This window comes from Cupressus sempervirens, chromosome 2 (assembly GCF_028749045.1).
Source record: "Cupressus sempervirens isolate cs-2001-9-10 chromosome 2, ASM2874904v1, whole genome shotgun sequence".
Taxonomy (NCBI): domain Eukaryota; kingdom Viridiplantae; phylum Streptophyta; class Pinopsida; order Cupressales; family Cupressaceae; genus Cupressus; species Cupressus sempervirens.
The window spans coordinates 614,335,454-614,358,662 of record NC_143119.1 but is presented as its reverse complement, the minus strand read 5'-3'; the positions used below and the strand labels follow the sequence as shown (position 1 = coordinate 614,358,662).

General features: G+C 36.0%; 1 protein-coding gene across 2 annotated transcripts; it reads right to left on the bottom strand.

The window, feature by feature from the left end:
• Positions 1-268: 268 nt before the first annotated feature.
• LOC149574881 (uncharacterized) lies at positions 269-21,355 on the bottom strand. Of its 2 annotated transcripts, none has more exons than XM_089814731.1 (10): positions 21,206-21,355; positions 20,616-20,685; positions 19,812-19,892; positions 19,407-19,524; positions 19,225-19,310; positions 18,664-18,738; positions 18,098-18,415; positions 17,899-17,974; positions 11,097-11,292; positions 269-751 (listed from the first exon to the last, which is right to left on the bottom strand). In XM_089814731.1, the coding sequence occupies exons 2-10, from the start codon at positions 20,637-20,639 to the stop codon at positions 676-678; spliced, it is 1,050 nt and encodes a 349-aa protein (XP_089670857.1). In that variant the 5' UTR covers positions 20,640-20,685; positions 21,206-21,355; the 3' UTR covers positions 269-675. The 2 variants fall into 2 exon arrangements, with proteins under 2 accessions (XP_089670857.1, XP_089670858.1); XM_089814732.1 differs by lacking the exon at positions 21,206-21,355 and adding an exon at positions 20,888-21,136.
• Between the last annotated feature and the right edge of the window lie 1,854 nt (positions 21,356-23,209).

Genomic DNA, 23,209 nt, shown 5'->3' with positions numbered 1-23,209 from the left:
CAAAACAGAAATCAGTATGCCAAGTTGGACCGAGTTCAAGTCCCATGACACTGCTACAAGCACACCTTCCTTACACAAAATCACAATATAATATTTAGGACGTAATTATTAAACTATAATCTCCCTACTGTATATTTGTTCAAATACTGTAAATATCTCAGGGTCTCCATTCTGGACATTTAGGGGGAATAACGTCTCTCTTCTGCATGTACCTTTAAACTCGCCAAATCCATACAAAAGCCTCCTTAATAAAAGATATTGACCAAAGTTAAGGAGATGAAAGAAAGAAATTATATTAACATGAGCGTAAGTTATTCAAAAGTATTCCACAATAGCGGCAAAAATTATGCCATCAAACAGTGGAGTTGATGGACCATAGAAACGCTGAATTTACAAGAGGTGGGAAGAATTTGTATCTATAGAACAAACAAAAAATCCCTCTCTCTCTGAGAAGGATAAAGAAGCTCACAATCGAGAGATATAAATCCATGGACTCAGTAACCAGAATTGAGAAGAATGAAAGTGGAAGACTAAATAATAATATGAGAAATGCACCAAATAGATCTGATTGTCCGTGATTACTTTTTGCTTTCATGTAAAATTATGAGTAAGAAAACGACTGATGCATCCCTTCACTCGAAACAAATTACACACTAAATAGCACCCGATGAATCTCTAGGTATACAGGACCTTCACTAATTTTTCTGATTGCAGAGTGAAATATATGAGTATCATTGTGCCCATGCTGGACCTGCAAATATTTCAACAATTATTTAAGAATGTGTAATATAAATCAATCTATCTTTGAAATTGACATTCCCATCCAAGTTATTGCCAATAAAAAATGCCACATCAAATCATATGATTTTGGTCGATCCCACATTACTAATGAGTAATGACCAAAACATCAAGAAATCAAAAGGTTATATCGTTACAAGTTACTGAATGCAGGTTTACTAAAAGCAAGATGCTATATATATATATATATATATATATATATAAAGAGAGAAGCTTGAACAAGAGAGTCAAAAATAGAAGGAAATATTTCACTTCAAATCTATGATATTATGAAGTCTTCAACCTACAAATTCATCATAATGCTCCCAAAAAATTAACATTATAAAAACTGTACAGTGATTAGTATGATAATTAATCTCAAGTTAACAAAGTTATGGTCTTTATATGGAAAGCCTTATGTTCTCATGGAACACAATAACAACTTCTCCCCAAAACAAATTATCAAAGATCAAATTTTCCAGTTAGTGGAAGGTCTGAATCTTGTTAAATCAGTGTGTAGAAATCAGAGGCTCTGTGAATCTCATGTTATGACAGACAATTTCCAAGGACTTTACCCAATAGTGTGTTTTATTTAATCTTAGACAAATTCATTTTGTCTTTTGTAACCGTAGTCCATAAAAGCTCTGTTGAGAAAGAGACATGGAAGCTGATTATTTGGCAACCCACAAACTTGGCTTGAAGAGCCTTTGAACACATCACATTCTCTCAATCTGGTCTGATTTAGGATAGTTGGCCTGGTGACAAACAAGGATTTCATGTTCAGGTGTTCAACGTTTTGTTATCATGTTTCCTATTTCATCACTTAATGGAACTGGGGGCAAGTTGTTGCCTCTGCTCAGTCACAGTACATATTAACATTATAAGACTCATTGATTCAGTTGGGTGTGTGGTGCACCATCTTGCGCTATCCTAGATCATCTCACTCTCGCAACCTACTAATTAAATTTTAGTGGTGCTCAGCATCACATGTCACTTTTGTTCTATACTTCTCTATGACCTACACAAACCTATATTGTTTCCTCCCTTGCTCTTGGTGACCAACCAATTGAAATGGGTAACCATGGACCATATCAAAGCAAGCTGTGATTTTACTCCTCTAGACTCCACTTTCTACCTGTCATCCTTAATTTGGAAGAAACAGATTTTCACGGGTACAAAAAAAAGCTTCAGAGGATCGTCTTCAAGTAGCTGTTAGAGACTCTAGCAGCAACTAAATTGCAGAATCTGGCTGCCACCAGCTTTGTGAGAATAATGAAGCAGAGTACCATGTTATTATAACTGTGATATCAAATGTCCTTTTAGTATAGAACTACCTCTCTGCAATCATATTATTATTCTTTATCAATTGCTACCAAGCCCATTGAAATCTAGAACATTCAAAGCCAAGTGTTTATTCTCTTGTCAACCAGGCCCAAAGTTTGCTTCTATGTTTTGCATCTTTTCACGTCTCCCCCATTCCCTGATCTCAAAATGCCATGGCAGAGAGTTTTGTCAATGGAATTCTTGACACTTCCATCTCTAGCCTTGCTAGCTTTGCCTCTGTATTTAAACATTAAAGTGAGGAGTTTGTCCTTAAAATCATACCCTAAAATCCAATCGCAACAGTCTCAAATTGTATGCCAATCGTCCATCAAATTCTTCTTTCATGAAATTCAAAAAATAATGTCACTTTAGTCTTTAATCTGTTAGAGTTTTCTGCAAACACAAGTTATGGCATTTTTTGTAATTTCAGAGAATTTTGTGGAAAAACAGATCAAGTATTTTAAAAGCTCAAGGACGAGTTCAATCTGCAATTACACATTTAGGATTTCAACTTACAAATACTCGCAAGCTTTTCCAACAGGGTGCAACTTGCATATTTCATTTGGTAACCCACTTGTTTACTTCAAGAAATTGAAAGAACCAAAAATAGTAGATTAGTTGTAGATTATTACTGTCTTATGTTATGTGACTAGCAACACTTCTCATGAAGCCTACCAGAGAGGATATCATTTCATGGCATATTCACAGATGTTATGTCTTAGAACATCCACCATGACATATCTCAATAATACAACTCATTGTAGTTGTACACTACTCAATTAATATTATATTAAGAGATATGAACTATCATGATATGTCAATGGATATCAATCATATGATATCCACCATGATAGTAGGTTACACTATGTTAAAGTTGTCACTTTAAAACAGTAACCATAAGTAAACTTCATTGAAAGATCATCACTCTTCAGGAAGTTTCGACACGATTATGTAATAACTCACATAATAAAAATTCTATCTAATGTATCTCATATATAATCATTAGTACAATTTATTGAGTCTCAACCTCAATTAAAAATGTTACATTCTTACCATACCAAGCTTACCTCTAACGTGATCCACTATTGTCTTTGAGAGAGGATTGGTTAGAATATTTGCGGTTTTCTTATTTGTACTAATATATCTCAACTGAACAACATTTCATTCCACCATGTCTCTAACATAGTGATAAGGGATCTCAATGTGTTTGAACTTTGGACCTATCATGAAATACACAATTAACAGAAAGTTTTATGCAACTTTGATTATCACAATGAATAATTGTGGAATCCAGGGCTTGTCCAAACAATCCAACCAATAGCTTTCCTAGCCATATTGCTTCTCAAGCTCCCAATAGATATGAGAGATGTATTCAGCTTCAGCAGAGCTTTGTGCAATTGAGGATTGCTTTCTGCTAAGCCAGGATATCATGGCAGATCCTAGAGTAAAACAACATCTTCAAGTACTCTTTCGATCTAAAACACTTCCGGCCCAATATAAGTTTGAATGTCCATGGATGTTTAGGTCAACATTGTCATACTTTAATCCAAGTCCAATGATATCTCAAGATGTATTTTGCTGCAACCAGATGCAAAGTTCCAAGTTAACACATGAACTGAATGAAATGTCTGGTCTAGTGTTGACCAAATACATTAAGGTCCCAATTATTTGACGATAAAGAGTAGGATCTGCTAATTTTAATTCTGAAGTTGCTTCTTCGAGTTTGTGAAGGTTTGTCTTCATAGGTGTAGATATAGGTTTTCTATCCATCATTCCAAACCTCTTTAATATATCAATAGTGTATTTTCCTTGATTTGAGACAATGCAATTATCTTGTTGCCATACTTCTAGGCCAAGGAAGTAAGAAAAGATTCCAAAATCCTTCATGTCAAATTCAGAAGCAAGGTCTTGCTTGCATTTAGTTATGAGACAATCTTCTCCTATGATTAGAAAATCGTCAACATATAAAATAAGAATCAACATGTTACCATTTATTACCTTAAAGTACAAGTTGGGGTCTGCTTCATTCCTAGAAAACCCTACTTTGGGGAGATAGTTGTCAATTCTTTCATACCAGGCTTGAGGAGTTGTTTGAGCCCTTATAAAGTCTTCTTTAACTTGCAAACATGAGAAGTACTATTGTGAATCACTAATCCCTCTGGTTGTTCCAAGTATACTTCCTCTTCAATGATCTCATAATGGAAAGTTATCTTTACATCCATCTAGTGAATTTTCCATCCTCAAGATGCGGCAATAGCAATTACAACCTTGACAAAGGTGTGTCGAGCAACTGGGGCAAATGTCTCTTCATAATCAATCCCTTCCCTCTAAGAGAAACCTTTGGGAACAAATCTGGCTTTATGTTTTTCAATACTTCCATCAGCAGCATGTTTGATTTTGAATAACCATGTAGATGAGACAATTGATTTGTCTATAGGTCTAGGTAAAATGTCTCAAACATCATTCTTTATGATGGATCAGTATTCTTCAGCCATGGCATCCTTCCATACTTTCTTTTGGAGTGCTTCCTCAACATTTCAAGGTTTGGATTTGAAAAGTTCACTCATGGGAGCAACATAGTTAGAGTATCTATTAGATTTCTTCCTTTCCCTAAAAATGTCCTCAGAAGCTCCATGGATCTCTGCTTCTTCAATTGCTTTCCTTGCCCAGAGTGGTCTCTTATGATAAATGACTGAATCTCTATGTTCAAGTGCAGAATTCAATAGTTCATTATCAATCTCTACGGAAGTCTCCCTCTAAAGCTCAGGATCAAGATCTTCTTGAGAGTTTACTTCATCTACTGCCATAATGTCATTAGACCTTTTAAACGCAATGTCTTCTTGGAAAGTTACATCTCTACTAAACTCAATTAAGTTTCGACCAAGTATATATATCCTATAGGCTTTAGATGTTTCACTATAACCACCAAAATCCCACTCTTGCCCAATGGCTCTAATTTGGGCCTTTTCTCTTTAGGAATGTAGATATAGACAAGACAACCAAATATCCTAAGAAGGATTTATGTCAGGTTTAATCCCGATGAATGCTTCTTGAGGGGTTTTATTATCTAGGATAGAATGAGGATATCTATTTTGGATCTAAACAGTTGTGCTCCAGCTTGAGCCCAAAATGACGTATGAAGGTTTTGATCATGCATCATGGCTTTTGCTGCTTCTACTATGGTTCTATTATTCCTTTCACCTACCCCATTACGTTGAGGGTTGTAAGGAACTGTGTACTTCCTCTTAATCCCAACTAAGTTACAATATCCTTTAGAGTTATCAAAGATCTATTCTCCCCCATTATTTGACCTTGAGGTTTGATTCTTTTCCTTGACATGTTTTCAACTAAGGCTTTGAATTCTTTAAATTTTGTTAGAGTTTCATTTGATTCTTTACATTTGAGAGAGTAAATCCAAGTTTTCCTAGAGTAGTCATCAACAAAAATAACATAATACAAGAATCCTCCTAGGGAGGTCACTGTCATTGGTCTGCATAGATCAAGATGGATAAGTTCAAGTACATTTTTGGGTGTACTCTCACTATTATGGAAAACACCCTTAGAGTTCTTTCCTAAATCATGACCCTCACAAACTCCTTCATGATCTCGCCTTAATTTAGGTAGACAATTTACAATATTCATTATAGAAGATAGGGCACAGAAGTGAAGATGCCCTAACCTTCCATGCCATATCTCATTAGTAGAAGATATGTCATGAATTAAGGCTTGGGATGGAGAAGAGTATAGTTTATATGGGCACCCATCTCGAGTCCCTAAGGTATATGCCTTGTTGATATTTGAATTCTTAGGCCATGCCAGAACTTTTTCATCCATGAAGGTAATCTGGTACCCCTTGTCTTCAAGTGCTGATATGGAAACTAGATTGCGCTTGATGCCTGGTACAAATAGTACACTAGTTAATTGAAGAGAAACACCCAATTTGAGTTGAATAGTGCAAGTTCTAACACCCTTTACAGGGTAGTTTGAATTGTCTCCAATGGTGACTTCAATTGATCCTTCACCTAGGCTATCTAGTTGATCTCTGAATCTTGTGATGTGTCGGGAGGCTCCACTGTCAATGAAATAGGTCTTTCTACTATTTGATATCTCACTTGATAGTGCTGCAATGAATACAAGTCCTTCAGCATCCTTACCCTTACTTACTTCTGCTAGTGAGGCTTGATGTTTGATTCTGTCTTGGCATTTTATAGCAAGATGTCCAAATTTATCACATCTGAAACATTGAACTCTAAACATCATGTATTTTCTTCTTTTGTTTGAGCATTTGTTATGGTTCTCCTTTCCTTTCTTTTGTTTGAAGTCGTTTCTAGTCCACAGTTGTTTCTCATCATCATTATTTGGTATAGATACAGCCATCTCCACAAATGGGTTCAGGTCTTGTTCTCTTAGTGCCATCATTATTCTGAATTTCCATGAGACGAAATTTGTGGCACCTTCAAGTCTATCTTCAAATCTAACTCCACTCACCATTTTGCTTGACTATGAGTTTCATAGAGTTTTAATGGTGGTTAAGTTTCTCCTCTAAATGTATCTGATCGGATCTTTTCATTATGCTAGCTCTAATACCATGTTTAATTGTGATCAGGCTAGGAATAGAGGAAATTTTTTAATTTTCTTACTTGTTTCCTTGATGTATGTAATGGAACTATAATGAACTTAGGTTAGAAGTATATTCTAACTCCTTTTTCTTCTAATGAGATTGTCTATGTAATGATAATGCAGATCTAAGAGAAAAACAATTAACTTCAAATACAATGATGATATATTTCTTTTACTTGAGAAGACTTGATATGAATCTCTATTTGTAACTTGTAGTAACACTCGTAGATTTCTGTGTTAACAAGTTACTCTTTCAATGAGTATATATAACATAATGAGACATGTTTCCCGTATGGATATCTCCTTACATGAACAAAGTTCATCTAGGGACATGTCTGCTAATATATATCATTAGATCTGATCGATAATTTTCAAGTCATAACTTATTAATAATTATAATATAAGACAGCCGATACAATGATCAACTCTTATAATATATATTGACAATGATAATCTACGGCAGTCGATAATGTTATCGACTGTGATAACCAAAGTTGATATCAAATGTCATCATCACAGTTGATTAACATCATCGGTTGTCTCACCATAGTTTTCCTGCATTTCCGATTACTGTCAGTGTTCATTGATATTAAGTTGATTCACATATTAAACATTATAGTCGATATCAAAAGTGAAATCTGTTTAATGTATTATCATCTATGTGTGTGTGTGTGTGTCTATGTGTGCGCCATCTTAATAATTGTCATTAATAATGCTCCTTGATGATAATAGAGAAGGATAGATATCAAATTTTTAAGGTTGATAGACCATTCAAACATTTGAATCTCATTGATTGGAATCATCCAATCAAAGCTACAATCATTAACAAACCCCAGCTTTCAAATTTAAAAAACAATTGAAGATATGATAGGCAAATTGCATCGAATTAATTTGATGTTTTTAATAGCCATTTTAGTGAGTTCGCCCTACCCAATGTCCCCCCATCCCCTTTTCTTGGACAGGAGATAAAACATTGTTATATCTTCTTTTTGTTGCATCTAGGCTTGCAAAAACTCAATAATGGCATTTCCTAAGTACTCAGTCTAATAAACAAGATTTAACACCATTTTTGCCAAGATAGAGGTCAAGCCACAACTAGTGCCAAGCAAGGAGGCAAAGCCATAGAGGTCTCCTAGGACTAGACCCCCTACCTCTCCCTTAGTTTTACTAGAGTTTGGAAGAGGAAGATTTATATTGTTTTTTTTTTTTTTTAGACTACAGGAATCGGTGCAACACAGCCCCCCTATAAACTGCAGTGTGCCTGGTAAACTTTTTAACGTGACCGGTAGCGCTGGCGCGACACGCCCACCGGTACCACGAGGACGGGGGAGACTAGAACCCGTGACCAACCCCCTGCAACAGGGAAGATTTAGCCAACCGAGCTAGGGCCCCCGCCCCCGATTTATATTGTTTTGATGTTGTATTTAATTTTCTATTTTATTTTTTCTTCAGACTATCAAGCTACCAACCATCAACATTCCACATGAGGATGCTATTTTGTACCCAATTCGTATTTAAATATATCTAGACTCTGCTTGTTTCTTTTGTTTACTCATTTACTAACTCATTAGATGCATCTCATCATTGAACTTCGCAAAAAAAACATTTCTAATTAAATTTAACCAATTGTTTACATTCCTAAGAAGTTGTCGAGCTATCATCGAGATTTTGCCTGTTTTTTGTGGGTGAGGGGGGTGCTTGGCGAGAAGTTGTGGAGTACAAGTATTTCAACTATAGGTGGAAGTACCCTGTTTTAAAGTGAATGCCCTTTTTTGTTGACCCTCCTCTTTGACTAAAAGTGGTTGAAGCTTAAAAAGCCAGCTAGCATGAAAATCTACCTACTCCTATGGTCTGCAGGATTTAATCCATTGGGGCTAAGGAAAGTACTCTTAGAGTGAGCCTTATTAAGATTTTTTGATGTCATTATTAATATCCTTGATGTCAACATAAAAGCAAATTTATCCATTCTTTTTATAATTGGGACCAAATTAGAGACCCCTGTTGAATGTTTAATCAGGTAAAATTATCCATAAATTCACTAGTTTGGTTGGTCCCTACTTCATGGTAGGATCTATCATTGGATGGACTAGTCTCTGTTTCTGTCTAACTAGCATAAGTTCAAGTTGAGTTTGAATAGTATGCTGCACTATAATTTTGTTATACCTTTCAGCTGTTTCTAATTCTAGCCCATGACTTGATTAAACTTTATGCAGAATTGAATGAGATAGCATCTTCCTTTTCTGTAGCTATCTTTGCTAGCTACAGCATTCTTCTTGAGGCTATTAATATTTCTCTGCAGTATTTCATGCTAGCTTCAATTCCCTTATTTTTTGTACAAGCATCATCCAGGTTTAACAGACCCCCTAGAGTAATCATTCATCTTGGCAACTAATTTTCCTTTTAATTGTATAATTTGGTCTTCAAGGGCCTCTTCAACTTTCAAAGACGATGTGTAAGAAAATTCATCAACATGTTGAATGCATTGAACAAATTGTTTACCATTTTCAAATACCACCTTATGCCCTTGATTATCTAGCAAAGCAAGATTTATCAGAAATTTGACTTTGTTTTCATTCCTCAGCTATTCTGGTGCTGAAACAAACAACTCTTCTACCCAAAGATTGCATTCATAAGTCACAAGCAGCCTAGCTAGATGAGTAATACACCATACAAAATATCTCAATCAGCTCCCAAATCATTCGAGGCATTAGAATTTTGGAAGAAGATCCACCTGCAGATTTGGTGCCCCTGGGTAGCTTGCAAATCTCAAAAGAGGCAATTTTAGATAGGGCGATAATGAGATAAATCCTGTATATATAGTGATTGCCTCACTATTCTTAAGCAGATTGTTAATATACACTTGAACTTTGGAGCCTGGTTTATACAGATTTTCTCACTCCTCTCATATCCAGTAGTAGGGGCACCTTTGTATTTGTTTCCAATAATAGGCAATTTTTCATCATGTGTAATCTTTAAAATCTATCTTCACATAAATTTATGCGACTGCTATTCTAGAAGTTTTGATTCATCATTTATTTGCATGAGATCTTGTGGTTTTTATGTTTGGTTGTATCTCCTCTTATGGTCATTGATTATTACTGTGAGTTAGTAAGGTCTATTTGGGTGTGTCAAGAAATCTCTTTTGGCTTACAGTTTTTTGCTTCTGTCATTCATTTCAATACTCTTCTTCTTTTGCTGCATATATCAGCTATAGGCTATCATAGATATGGAGTCTACCCTTGATTCAGATATTGGTTTCCTGGTCAAATCCCGCACCAGCTGTCTTTCAATTAATTAATGGTTGCACATAGCACATTTGCTTTCCAAAACCAGGGTAACACAAAAGACTGTCAACAAATAGCATTTCGAAATTGCAGTTGAAGATTTTTCACAGCTTGCAATTTTTTGAATAGGTACACAAGTTTGTTTGCTGAACCCATTGCTGTGATGGCTCAGAATTACAAGACAAACAATTGTAAATGAGCGTGATCAGTTTTGTCAGGCCTTATACTAGGCTGTCTTCCAAACCAATTTTAAACAATGAACAAATGAGAAAGGATGTTGGAAAAGTTAAGAACTTAATATTTGTTATTTGAACAACTCCTGGCATAGTACGACCAACATTTCCATATGGGCAGCCATCCCATATCTGTAGCAGGAATATATGATGAAAATTAAATCCTGGTTCTACCACAGTAAAGATACCCTGATCTTAAGAGAATTTGTACTCTCTCACTGTAAACGAACAAGATCCATTGAATCTAATGATCATTTGTCTTTTCTAAATATCCTAAGAAATGACTGAGACCCATTCCAGAGCCTTGAATATGAAAGGATTCAATCTAGTATTAATTTAAGACTTTGCATCTCTAATCCGAAAAATATTGAACAGAAAAAAGAACACCATCATGTAGCAATGGTTTTTTGTTGGTTTATTGTTACTTTAAAGCATGAAGTTTTGTGAGCTTTTCTTGCTCTTTCTGTTGCTTAATATCAAGAAGTTTTTCTGACTTAAACAACACAGAACAAGGTAAGATGTATGCTATTTCTTGTACTGTTTATCGTGGTCTCATCATGTTGAAACTTCTAATCCAGTTCCATCCTATATGAAGATGTTACTTTGCAAATGGATTTTCCACCAGATTCATTATTTAGCACCAGGTTCACACAGTTAGTAATAAAATTGCTCTTCGATAGAATAAGGCCGGTGTTGGAGTTAGCTCTGCCACAAAATTTGGGAACAATAGATTTTCTAAATTTTTCAGAGATGGCAGGTTAAATAGTGAGAGAGAAAATAAGTGAATTATTGCTTAACTTTCTCATGGTTGATATAAATATCAATGATATTAGAAAGAGCAATGGAGTAGACAGCTTACAGTGTGGCAAACAATAAAAGAATCTTCCTTGGATCAACTAATGCAGTACGTCTATATCGTCTCCATCTACCATCAGTTGCCTCTTGTATGCTGTGTGAGTTGCTTGCCATGTTATACGTTGGTGATGTTAAAGGAAGAATTGATTTCTCAAGTGAACTATGTGGAAGCAAAGACCCAATGTGTTCAGTGTCTAAACCTGCAAAATTATAAGCAACCATACATCAAATACATTCTGGCTGTACATTGAATCAAATATTTTTAAGGTTTGAGTCAATACTGTGCAAAAGAAATTAAAACACTTGTCACTCTAGTTGTCGAGCATGAAAATTTAATAGTAGATTTAACTGCTTTACATAATACGTCAGACAAAAGTCTCCCAAATGCAACAAAAGGGTTGATAGCATATAATAAGAATCACATTTAGACCACTAGATTCCAAGTCAAAATCAAGCTGTTCCATATAGAGCTTAAGATAATTTAGAAAGCAAGATAAATAATGCCAAAGAGATTATGTCTATCAATTCTTACAGAAGGCCAAGCTATCATGCATTCTTATCTCACACAAGCATTGATAAATAAAAATCTGCTTTGGCCAACCTAGTCTAGAGAGGTGTATCTCTTAGGTGAAGAGATACATGTGTGGCATAAATAAGAAATCATTTGGAAATCTTAGGGGGTGGGTTTGGGAGTATATAATTCCAATTCAAGGCAGACTCGAGCACACCTAAGCAGATTGTTACAGACCTTGTGAGCAAATATAATTGGCAAAGTACTGCAGACTTCATGAGCAGAAGTTATCAAGGAAAGGAGATCAATCAGCACTGGCACTCACAAGAGCAGATCAGCTTCTATATATATAGAAGCGATAAACACAGATTCAGGTGTCTACAGAAGTAAAAAAAATAATAATGATTCAGATCAGAAAAGATCATTGTGAGCAGCAGAATGGACCAAGATCAGATCCAGAACTATTATACTGAACAGCTGATAGCATTAATGACTATATTTGTGGGCAAATTCTAGGGCAAAATTACATGGATACAGATGTGGAATCAAATATGGGTACAGTATCAGATACGGATATGGGCATTTTTTAAGACCTCAATCTGGATATAGCTGGATATGAAATTCATAAACAACAAATGCACATATATTTCGCACAACTTTTGAAGTTATTAAAGGATATTTTGATTACTTTTAAAGCAATACAGACATGTAATTGCTGTATACATAATTATACATTGATTGCAATATTACAATAGTCAAAAAAATGATAGAGTTACTCTAGATGACAATCCCAAAAAATAAGTAGCTGAAATAAAAATGTATTTCATTTTTCTTCCTCATTTGGTTAAGGTTTATTGTTATACCAACAAAAAAAAAGTTGCATCATAGAAAATTGTTTTTAATTAAGAATGCTTTATATCAAACTTTTAAAAAATCAAATCACATAGTACTTGGCATAGTCAAAAAATTAAGGATGTTTGGGTACATCTGGGTAGGGAATCTGATGTGTATCCATGCCATATTGTATCTGTATTCAATACAGATATGGATATGGATATGTAATACATGTGCAGTGTGCCTGAGTTGGGGCAGGGGGAGTTTCCGGCAATGCTGTTCTAAGGTAAATTCAGAAGGGGACATTACAGTTGCTATCAGAGTACCATCCCTACCAGCCTGAGATAGAGAATAGTTGATGCAAATTAGCAAAAGGACTCAGAGGGCCTCAGAAAGAGGAAGGAAGAATCTTTCTTCCACCAGAGACACAATGAGCGATCAAATGTCCACGAAGTAAGGATTTTTCATGAGGGCGGAAAGGTGGAGGTAAGCCCTCTTTCTGGCTCTAAGTCACTTATAAGCAACAAGGTGAGTTAGGCCCTCATTCTACCTCTAAGTGGCAGTGGCAAGGTGGTGCTAGGCCCCCTTCCTGGTTCATGGTAGCAAAAAGGTGGGTTTAGACCCTCATTCTGTCTTTAAGTGGCTTATAAACAGCAAGGTGGGGTTAGACCCCTTCCTAGCTCATGGGAGTAGTAAGGCAGGGTTAGGCCCCCTTCCTAGCCCCTAACAAACCTTTCAATGCACTTGCCTTTTGCAGATCCAAATATTTTTTTCTTTATCCTTTTATCCTGCCAGCCTACAAGGCAAGATCTAAGAAGTCGAGTTCTTCTGCTGAGACCCCTAGATCCTAGTCCAGTTCATCAAAAATCTGGATCTGGTCCCATGTGGATTTGGATAGGATCTAGCCCACAAACAGTGGGTTCAGCCTTGTTGAACCAGGCTGAACTTGGGAGGAATTTCAGACTTTTTTCGGAGTTTTTGCCACAGATCTGTGACTTTTTCGCTTCCGCCATGAATTTCATCCATGTTATTTTACATGCAAAAAGCATTTTGGCCCTTTGTGAAGGTGGGAACACATTGCATCATTCCTACGCTCGATGTTATGCCATCTTGAGAAAACATCCTGGTAAGGGCAAGAGATCTAAGTCAAATTACTTAGCAGTTAGTATTGAAATGTCAAATGTCGACCAGATTATTTATCCATATGTTTTCCTATAACAATAGTAGAATCCAGACCACATTCGGTATGTGCCTCACCAGTGGCTTTGTCCTCTACATCTCTGTAGTTATCAGCAAACCACTCCTCGCCTTTTCCCAGCCCCCAATCTGCATGCTCATCTGGTATTTCCAGCTCATCCTCTGCCTGCACATTCCCCACATTGGCAGACAGCAAGCCTTCCAATCTGACATATTCTTTTACCCGTCCCTCTTCTTGTGGAGGCAGAAATTTTGGCCAGCCTTAACAAAGGGTAATGCTTCTATTGCTCTCCTCCCAACTTTCCTGGAAGAGATTCAGCTCCAGAGTTTGCACAATGGGATATTTTCGCGCTTCCCACCTCCAACCCTGAGACTTGTAGTAGTTTTTCGCAAAGGGAACATATAATTACCATCTACATTATCCAAAGCCATGTCCACTCCCCTAGGAAAGAATGGTGGAAGAGCATTTGGCATACTTTTTTGGCCCTCGCTTTACTAACACCCGTATAAACAGTCACAACTAAAAACATGGTTGCCACATCCAAATTTACCCTATATCTATGGTAGGCCAAAAGAACTTCCCTACCCAACAGCTTCCTGACTGCAAGCACAACAATCGAATTTATTGTGGCCAAGGTATATCTCAAACATTTATCGATGACTTCTCCTAGGAAGGCCATCTAGCCCTTCCTGGACTCTCAAAAGAATAGGTGTATCCATAACACAGAGATAAGCTGACTGACTGAATCCAAGCAGAGATAAGTGCAGGCCAATATTAACTCAAGACTCTTTAAATAGGCAAAGTAGTTGTGTGCCCATCTAATCCCATCATTCAAAATTAATGCATATCTGTCCTTGTCATAAACTCAAATCTTATTTTAGATGTCCAAATATTTCGATATAGAGGTTGTGCGAAGCCAAATCTCACCAAGTATTAATTATAACATTGCCAATGAAACACGAAAATGACACTTGGCATCCTTGCCATCATTCTAATATTTATCATGTTTTTTTTAATTGCTGTCATATAAGCCACCAAGTGATCTGGATATCATGTGAGTCGTGAAACTTTTCCCACCACAGTCCTTGATTTTGTCCTATTCATGTGAGAAATGCTCACATCATGATATATATTTGCTTTAAAGCATTGTCCACACCATCTCATTATTTACCACTCTTATGACCAACTCATCCTCGACACATTATATCAACTCCAATCGGAATCGTCTTTAATCCTCAACTTTGTTTGGCCAATTCATCAGCATGTCCATTCCCCTCTCTATAGATATGACTGAATTTAAATTCTTGGAATTTATCAAACCTCTTATTGGTTGAAGCCATCTACTTAATTTCCAATTGTGGGCATAGCGTTTTCTCATTGCATTAACTATGATTAGGGAATCGCCTTCGAGGTTAATCCTTTCTTCTCCCAACTCTCTTCCCATCTCAAGACCTCTTAGGGCCTCCCCAAACTCTGAAACATTGTTTGTTGTAATGCATATGCATTCAGAGATTTCTGTAATGACCTTCCCTATTTCATTCTGTGCTACACATCCTATTCCACAACGGCTAGGGTGCTACTCCATCAAGTTTACTTTGATCCATCCTACTTCAAGGGAGCACCACTTCACTTCCGTGAAATGTTCTGATACAAATTTCATTGAATTATCACCAGTCATGGGCAAGTAAACCAAACCATTAAAGGATTTAAGCTAAGTCACCGGTTCGAGCTCAGTTCCAAGTTTGAAGTTCGAGAAACAATTTGCAAGTTCCTCAAAATTTTGGAAAGGGGTTCGGGTTCATTAGTACAAAAACATGTAAGGGAAACCAATGAGATGAAATTTCTTTCAATTATCTTCTAGAGGAAGGATTTAGGACTACTATCAGATGTGAGGAATAACTGCAATAGTACCAGTATGGGGACAGGGATGTCAATTAAATCAGAGTATATGATTAAACAAATAAAGAGATGACTATATTATATAACAATGTAGTCTCCAGAAATTGTGGGAAGGAGAACGTTTACATGGTCCACATTCTCATAATGTAGTTTCCAGGTGGGATCAAGTTTTCCATATCACAAAGGCAGAAGCATTCAGCTCTCAAAGCATATAGTTTAGCATGAAAAGAAAAATAACAAGAGATCGGAGCATTGTAGGTGTGGCATTAGTTTATCTTCTAACAATAATCATGATATTGTCAACCACAACATCTCAATCACCAGAATGATGCAAAATCATTACTTCATTTAAGGTAGAATTCCCAGTTTGACTGGTCCGGAAACCAGGATAAAAGTGGACCATTTGTTTATCTCTTGAACCAAGAAGTTCTTCACTTCAAGAAATGAGCAGCTGCCATTGATGAATAATTATCCATTCTCATCAAAACTGTTATGACATGCAAAGGTTCAAATTACACACACACTAGTAGTAGTAGAAGGATTGGGAGATTTTGGAAATTTCTGTTTTACAAGGTAATCTGCTAGAAACTTTCTTCACCAAATGCAGTTCCCAGTAGTTGGTGACTATAACTTCTCTGGAAAGTTTTCTTAATTGCATGTATTATCTGCAATTGTCATTTAAAATACACTAAAGTTGCATTTAGCTTGTATAAGATTTCTGCTGTTTCCTTTCATTTCTATTATCCTTTAATGTAAATTTCCTCAAATCAGATTCTTTCTTTTGTTTTTAACTTTTCCATTTAGATTTCTGTAAGTTTGACTTACAGATTCCAGTTTAGATCATAACATTATATTTCTCTGTTTCTTCTATCTTATGCTTTTTTCCCCAATTGTGTTCATATTTTATGCTGATTAGCTCGGGTCTAAAGGTGCTCTAGGATGCTTGTATATCTTATAAAAGAGAGTCTATTCTTCGAACTTCAATTGTCTTCCATACTTCCACAAAAAAAAATTAGATGGTATATCAAATATATTAGGAAAGTATAACTCATTTAACCTTGAAAACACTTGGATCAAATATATTAGGAAAGTTAACACATTTAACCTTGAAAACACTTGGAGTCTGTTGAGTGTTGACTTCGTGGTCAGCATCTCCTTGGAGATTTGTGCTGTGGATCCGGGTAAGTCTCGGCATTTGTATTGGGCATTAACAGTTTGAGCTTTTGGTGCAACGGCAAATGCTACCTACAACTGGTATCAGAGCCCTTGGGTTACGGTTTCGAGTCTCCCTTCAGTTGGAACTGAAGGCTCAGTCGGTGCTGGGGGTGGATTGTTGAGTGTTGACTTGGTGGTCAGCACCTCCTTGGAACTTTGTGCCGTGGATCCAGGTAAGTCTCAGCATTTGTATTGGGTGTTAACAGTTCAAGCTTTTGGTGAAACAGCAAATGCTACCTACAGATTCCTCATAGGGAAACACTAACTAATTCAGTTCAGGTACTACACATCCAGGCACTGAGCTGAATCTCAATATATGTTAATAGTTTCTGAACAAAAAACAAACTTACCAAAAATGAAAACACAAAGAAATGTCCCATATATAGAGATTTCTGCCAGATGAACTGATTTTTGTCAAGAATTCTTAGGATGAGTAGCTTGAGTCCAGATCAACTGCACATGCTATAAGGTGGAGATTTAAAAGTAGAAAAGTTCCTCCAAAACTAATCATTACACATGAAAAACTTGAGGTTTTTACTTACAGATCTATAGATATTTCACTTGAGTATTCAAAAACTAAAAAGCCATGATCAACTGTAGAGAGACCTAGGTTCAGCCCAAATGTTTGGCAAGACTATAAATGGAAAGCTATGCTATAAGTATAGTGGCTATATGGGATTTAAAACCATTAACATTGGTTGAAAGTTGAAAGATGAAAGTGTAGAGCAGTATACAGAATAAAGAATGTCGAGTTAATGAATATTATGATTTATCTGTTTTCTATATATATATATATATATATATGTATGTATGTATGTATGTATGTATGTATGGTAGCTCCCTCTTTAGGAATCTTTTTGCAACTGTTATCATTTGAAAGGTGCACATCATAGACTAATCACGTGAAACACTAAATTTAAAGATTTGTCAAGCATAAACAGATTTACTGCAATATGCAAGTATATATTCTATTCTCTGACTGGCCATGGATCATTTATGCTCATTAATTTCATTTACCTACTCACAGGAATCTGTGGAATGCATGATCCAGCTAGAACTTTGAAATAGTAAAAACGGGTAATATGTGATCAGTGTTATGAAATTTGCTAAAAGAATTGAAAATATAACGACTTGATATAGAAATCACACCGTTTCCACAGTCCTCAACAGGGCAATCGGTACTTTTTTTATCACCACGAAAAGAACAATTCCTAGAGTACACCATCTGCAATCATAAGACAGCAAAATATTTTCTTTTTGGAATTAAATATCTGAACGAAAGTTTGGTGGAAGTAATTATATATGAAAATGAAGAGTTGGCCAAAACTTATTAGTCGAAAATGCTTACAGAAATTTTTGGACTTCCAACAGACTCTGTAATCACAATCTCAGGGGAACAAGACTTTGAAGTTCCAGTATTTATCAGCTTTCTTGGTGATTGAAGTGTTTCCCCACTTTCTAACACACTTTGATCTTTAGGAATATAGTTCTGCAGTGCCTTTTGACTCTTCCGATCTTTGTACATCTCGGCAAGAGGTGATGACAAACTAAAAACTGTTGATCGAATCTCAGGACGTGGCTGTGAAAATCCTTTCTCGGAGAAATTTGATAATAGTTCAGAAGCTAATGGTAATAGAGAATTTTTGTCCAACATTAAAATATGGCTCTGCAAAGAATAAGTCAAGTTCAATTAATGGCATGCATGGACTTATCTCAGATGTACTGCAATGCATTTATGTTCACTAGTTTGTCTGTGTGAATGATAACATGATCTCCAAACGATTAATTTTATGTATTTCAAACATGTGGATCTGAATGATTTGGTTCAGAAACATCATGTAATTGAAAAACATAAAATCAAGCTTCTGGAGATCAGACATAATAGATCTGTGAATTGACATGCGCAGTCAGTACCTTTGCAAATAATTCCTCCAACTGATTGGCAACAGAAGAACCAGAACTAACAAACTGCTTCTTTGTGGGCCATATCTACAAAGAAAATGGCATTCAGTCATACTATCAGAAAAATGACTGTTTTGAGTGCTAGATGTAACACTTTGCAAGAACTCTATTGTTGAATAGGAGCCTGAATTTAAATAGAAGTTAAACTAACCCTGAAGTGCCATTACCAATTTAGATCCCAAAACTTCATACAATATGCACAAATATAATATTTAACAAATTAATCTTGATTCACTTGGTTTTTCTATTAATTACAGTTTCAAAAAAATGCTTTGGTGTGCAAATGAGAAACGTATCTTCCTAAATTTCTAGCCTATTGATCTCAAGACTGAAGATAGCAACATAAACTTTATTGAAACTAAAAATATTTACACATTAAGCTGAAATAGAGCATGTCCTTCTTCACGAGAATCCAAACCAAAACAGAGCTCTGCAACATTTTCTCCGAACCAAAACAAAACTGGGTGCTAGTATATTGGCAGTGGAAGAAACAAGCAGATGTATGAGGCTTACTTGTGACTTGCATGAAGGACACGTGTAACCTGGTGGAGATGGGGATCCTTTCAGAAGTAGAAGCAAGCACGAATTATGCAAAACATCTGAACACAATTATGTCATGATTAGCCTTGTCCTAGGCTAATAAATAATCTCATTCATGTAAAATCAATGATTTCAAAATTCAAGGAAACTCATACGTAAGCAACCAAGCCGAGTGACAGAGTGACTTGGATGAGTCAGTATCTGCAAGCAAAAGCTACATTTGGGTTGGAAACTGCGACTGGAATCAACCATCCACTCTGCATATGTCCTAACCTGTTATCCACTCATATACAATAATACATAACATCTTAAGAATGTCTTGTGGAGAAAACCGGAAACAAGCCCACGCCCCAAAAATTATGCATTGAATTACAGAAACAAACAGAGAATAGTCAATGGTAATGGCATATAGTTTAGGTTATATTTATCAAATCTCAAATTTAGCTCTAAGTGGTAACAGAGAACAAGCACTGAAAATCTCTTTATGTATTCTCTTAACATAACATGTTTATTTTCCACAAAAAGAAACCCTAAAGATCGAGTTTATAAATTGACATCACCTCACAAGCACTGTGTTCAGGAAGGCAGATGCAATCTCCACATACAGGAACCTTATGCGTACAGCAATATAGTTGTGTTTCCTGCACACATGTCAGCAATTTCAACTGAAAATTGTTAATATAATAAAAAGGAATGGGGTGAGGGAAAGATTCTTGATTTTTATTTTTTGCATATTCTTTAAGAGGCTTCCTAAATTTTACAGAATGAAGGAAAAAAATACAGGATACAGTCATAAATGAATTTTAATTAAAGACACGTTTTGGAGATAACTTCCAAACTTTCTGTCTATAGTGAGTAAAACAAAATTAATGGAGTGAAGGTTTTCAGAGCAAAGCATTGTTTTGGGCATTGCCAATGTAATGGGTCACAATGAAGAAAATATCAGAAATTTACAGGGCAATTGATATAACAATGTAGCAGCAGAAGGAGAAGCGCAATCCCCAAAACAAAATGAGACGAAAATAAACAAATCCTCCGCATGAACCATAAAATTCTCCAACATTTTGCAAATCACTGCAATTTTCTAGGAAATTAAAATAGAAATTGTAGATCACGGGGCTGATAGTAAACAAAAATGGGAGTTACGCTTTTGGCTGCACACACAAAGTCCCAGTGAACAGCACAAGAATAAGAATACGCAAAACATCAGCCCCTCCTGCCATCATCAACTCGTATATAATTCTTCTATGGCTAAGCAAAGGAAACTAAAATAGGCGCCAGTTCAGATATCCCTGCGAATAGTAATGAATTGAAATACACAATTTTCCTGTTTCACTTCACAAAAATCGCAGAGAAAAACCCACCTTCTGGCACATACAGAATACCATGGTTGACCCCTAGAGCCGAAACTTTAAATCCCCTTTCTTCAACAAACTGCAGCAACGGAAACGGCATTAAAGAGCAGAGATTGTACACGATATTTCCCAGATGCCGAACCATAAAACGAATACCCATTGTCAGATAGCATTTAATGAAAACATTATACAATTGCAAACGTTGCCCTGACAGCTCCAATTTCAAATAAATCAACCAACCATTAGTAAAAGCATGTCTGTTGTCAAATAAAACAACTAACCATTGTCGAAAGCATCAATGTATATCTTCCAAAGCAACAAAGAAGATAATGACAAGGGGAAATTTGTTGGATTTGAATAACGGCTGGGTTGCTCTATTTTTTTTTCAATCCTGTTCTTAAATCGGATAGTCAAAGTGGGTATCTGTCAAAAGTCAAGGCTGCACATAAAACTGCGCCCTGCTGAGATACTAACAGAGAAGAGGTCTTGGTCTTGGGACAAAAAACGGTATTTGTGATTATAACGTGCAGGCTGAATGACAGAAAAAGTAAAAGGAGTATAAAGAAAACAAAATAAAATAAAATGATGAACGTGCTTACCGAACAACATGCGAAGCTCGAGGCTACAAGACCGGATGCTACCACACTTTTTTTCTATTCTCTGTACAGCAATCTCAGATTGGTATAATACTCGTCTTTTTTTGTTGGGAAAAAGTTTTGTTGGGATTGGTGTTCTATGCAAATTGAAGTGAGTAGGGATAAATAGCCGAGGTTGTATATTAGTCTTCGAGTGATGGGATTCAGAGTTGGCAATACAGTGATAATGCATGTGAATGAAGCTGGGTTTGTGTCCACGTGAATGTGGAAACAAATCAAAGACGACATGGGAGAGTCACGGAGTGAAAGCAAAAGTACTTGCATGTTGTTTCTTGTGAAATATACAATGCAGGAGTCCCCCAACCCAAAACTGGTTTTCTCTCTCTGTTTACTGAAGATTCAAAACAAGCCAAAAAAATCGTGGTATAGTTCTCGGAACTTTCCTTTTCGTTTAAAATCGGGTTTGGGACCAAGTATGTTTGCGTAAGCGTCCACCTGAATACTATGGTTCTCTTTCATAGATTAAGAACGGGATTAGAGTTTTCCATTTATAAATAAATATGGGACCAATTATGTTTCGTATGCATGTTTGCATGAGCGTACACATGTATACATAGAATAAGTTAGGATTAGAGTTTTCCATTTACAAGCAAATATGGGACCAAATATGTAGTGCAATCATCCGTCTATGTCATAAGTCTTTTCAACTAGGATTAATGATGAGATTGATCTATCTTATCAAAGTCATCAACAAGGTTACTATTCTTTCAATCATCAAGTTTTAACTTAAGAGAGTCCATATCCTTATTTTATTCTTCTTTTCATAAAGGTAATTTTGAAAGTGGAGCGTCCTTATTTTGAAGAATAGGTATTTTAATGCAGTTTTTAAGGGTCAAAGTAAATTTAATTATAAGGTTGATAAAAATGTATTATAGAAATGATTCAAATATATAATAGCAATAGAGTAACTTATAAAATGATGTGTACTTTCAAAGTAATTCATGTGTGAAGTTGAAGAGGTTGTTAGGTTTTCAATTAGTGTTCATTTTCTTGATATTCTGTGCATTCAACATTCATGGTGTAGGGTTCCTTATTCTTGCTTTTCTTGGTTTCTATGGTGTAAGGACAAGGATTTTGGGGGAAGGCGTAAAATTATTTTTAACCCTTCCTAAATCATTTTTTACCTTTTTCTATTGTAAAACATGGGTTTGCAAGAGACTCGTTGATCATTGAGGATTTTTTTTTCTCCTTGAGATATGTTCTTGCCCAAGCTTAGGGTATGTTTGCTCTTTAAATGGTGTTATTCCGTACATGATATGTCAAGTTATTCTTTGGTTGCCATAAGTTTTGAAGCAATGAAAGTTAAAGAAGTTGCTTGTAAGGGAGGTGGAGAGTAAGTAATAAAAGTGGAGGGAGAAAAATAAAAGACACATTTGCAGTAGTAGATAGTGGGGTGACAAAGATTGTTTTGAAGAATGGCCAAGGTTTAGCTCAAGAGAAGTCCTTTATACCCATTATACCAACTAGGGATGTTGATAACATTGAAGAAACGATGGACAATTTGAGCGAACAATCAAGCAAAACTATAGAGTTTATGTTCCCCAATGATGTGGTAGTATGTATTATTGAATATCAACATAAATCTATTATTTTCTTTTTCTTGAGAGGAATTCTTGTTAAATCTAATTGTTATAATGGGCCAAAGAAAACTAGGTAGTCCAAGGAAGGTACATTGAAGCCTTGAGAGGGTTAGGGAAAGGGTATGCACCTTCAAGTCTTTAGATCACATTTCGGCCATGCTTCAACATGACACCTAGGAATCCCTAGAGTTACACCTAAGAGACCCTTCCAAGTCTAAATATCCTATGTGGATTGTGTGGACCTTTTTAAATTACTTCAAATCATTCTTGGAAGAAGTTATTTCACAACTCAGTGGAGTGTTATCGTAAGTCTTTTCAACTAAGATTAATGATGAGATTGATCTATCTTATCAGAGTCATCAACAAG

Bases quoted from the DNA above. Each gene is read 5' to 3' on its own strand.
- LOC149574881 (XM_089814731.1), bottom strand. From the start codon at position 20,639: ATGGTATTCTGTATGTGCCAGAAG. The intron at 18,416-18,663 runs GTACTGACTGCG...TATTCTTTGCAG, and splicing joins TGGAGGAATTATTTGCAAAG to AGCCATATTTTAATGTTGGA. The intron at 11,293-17,898 runs GTGTGATTTCTA...ATAATTTTGCAG, and splicing joins TGTTGAGGACTGTGGAAACG to GTTTAGACACTGAACACATT.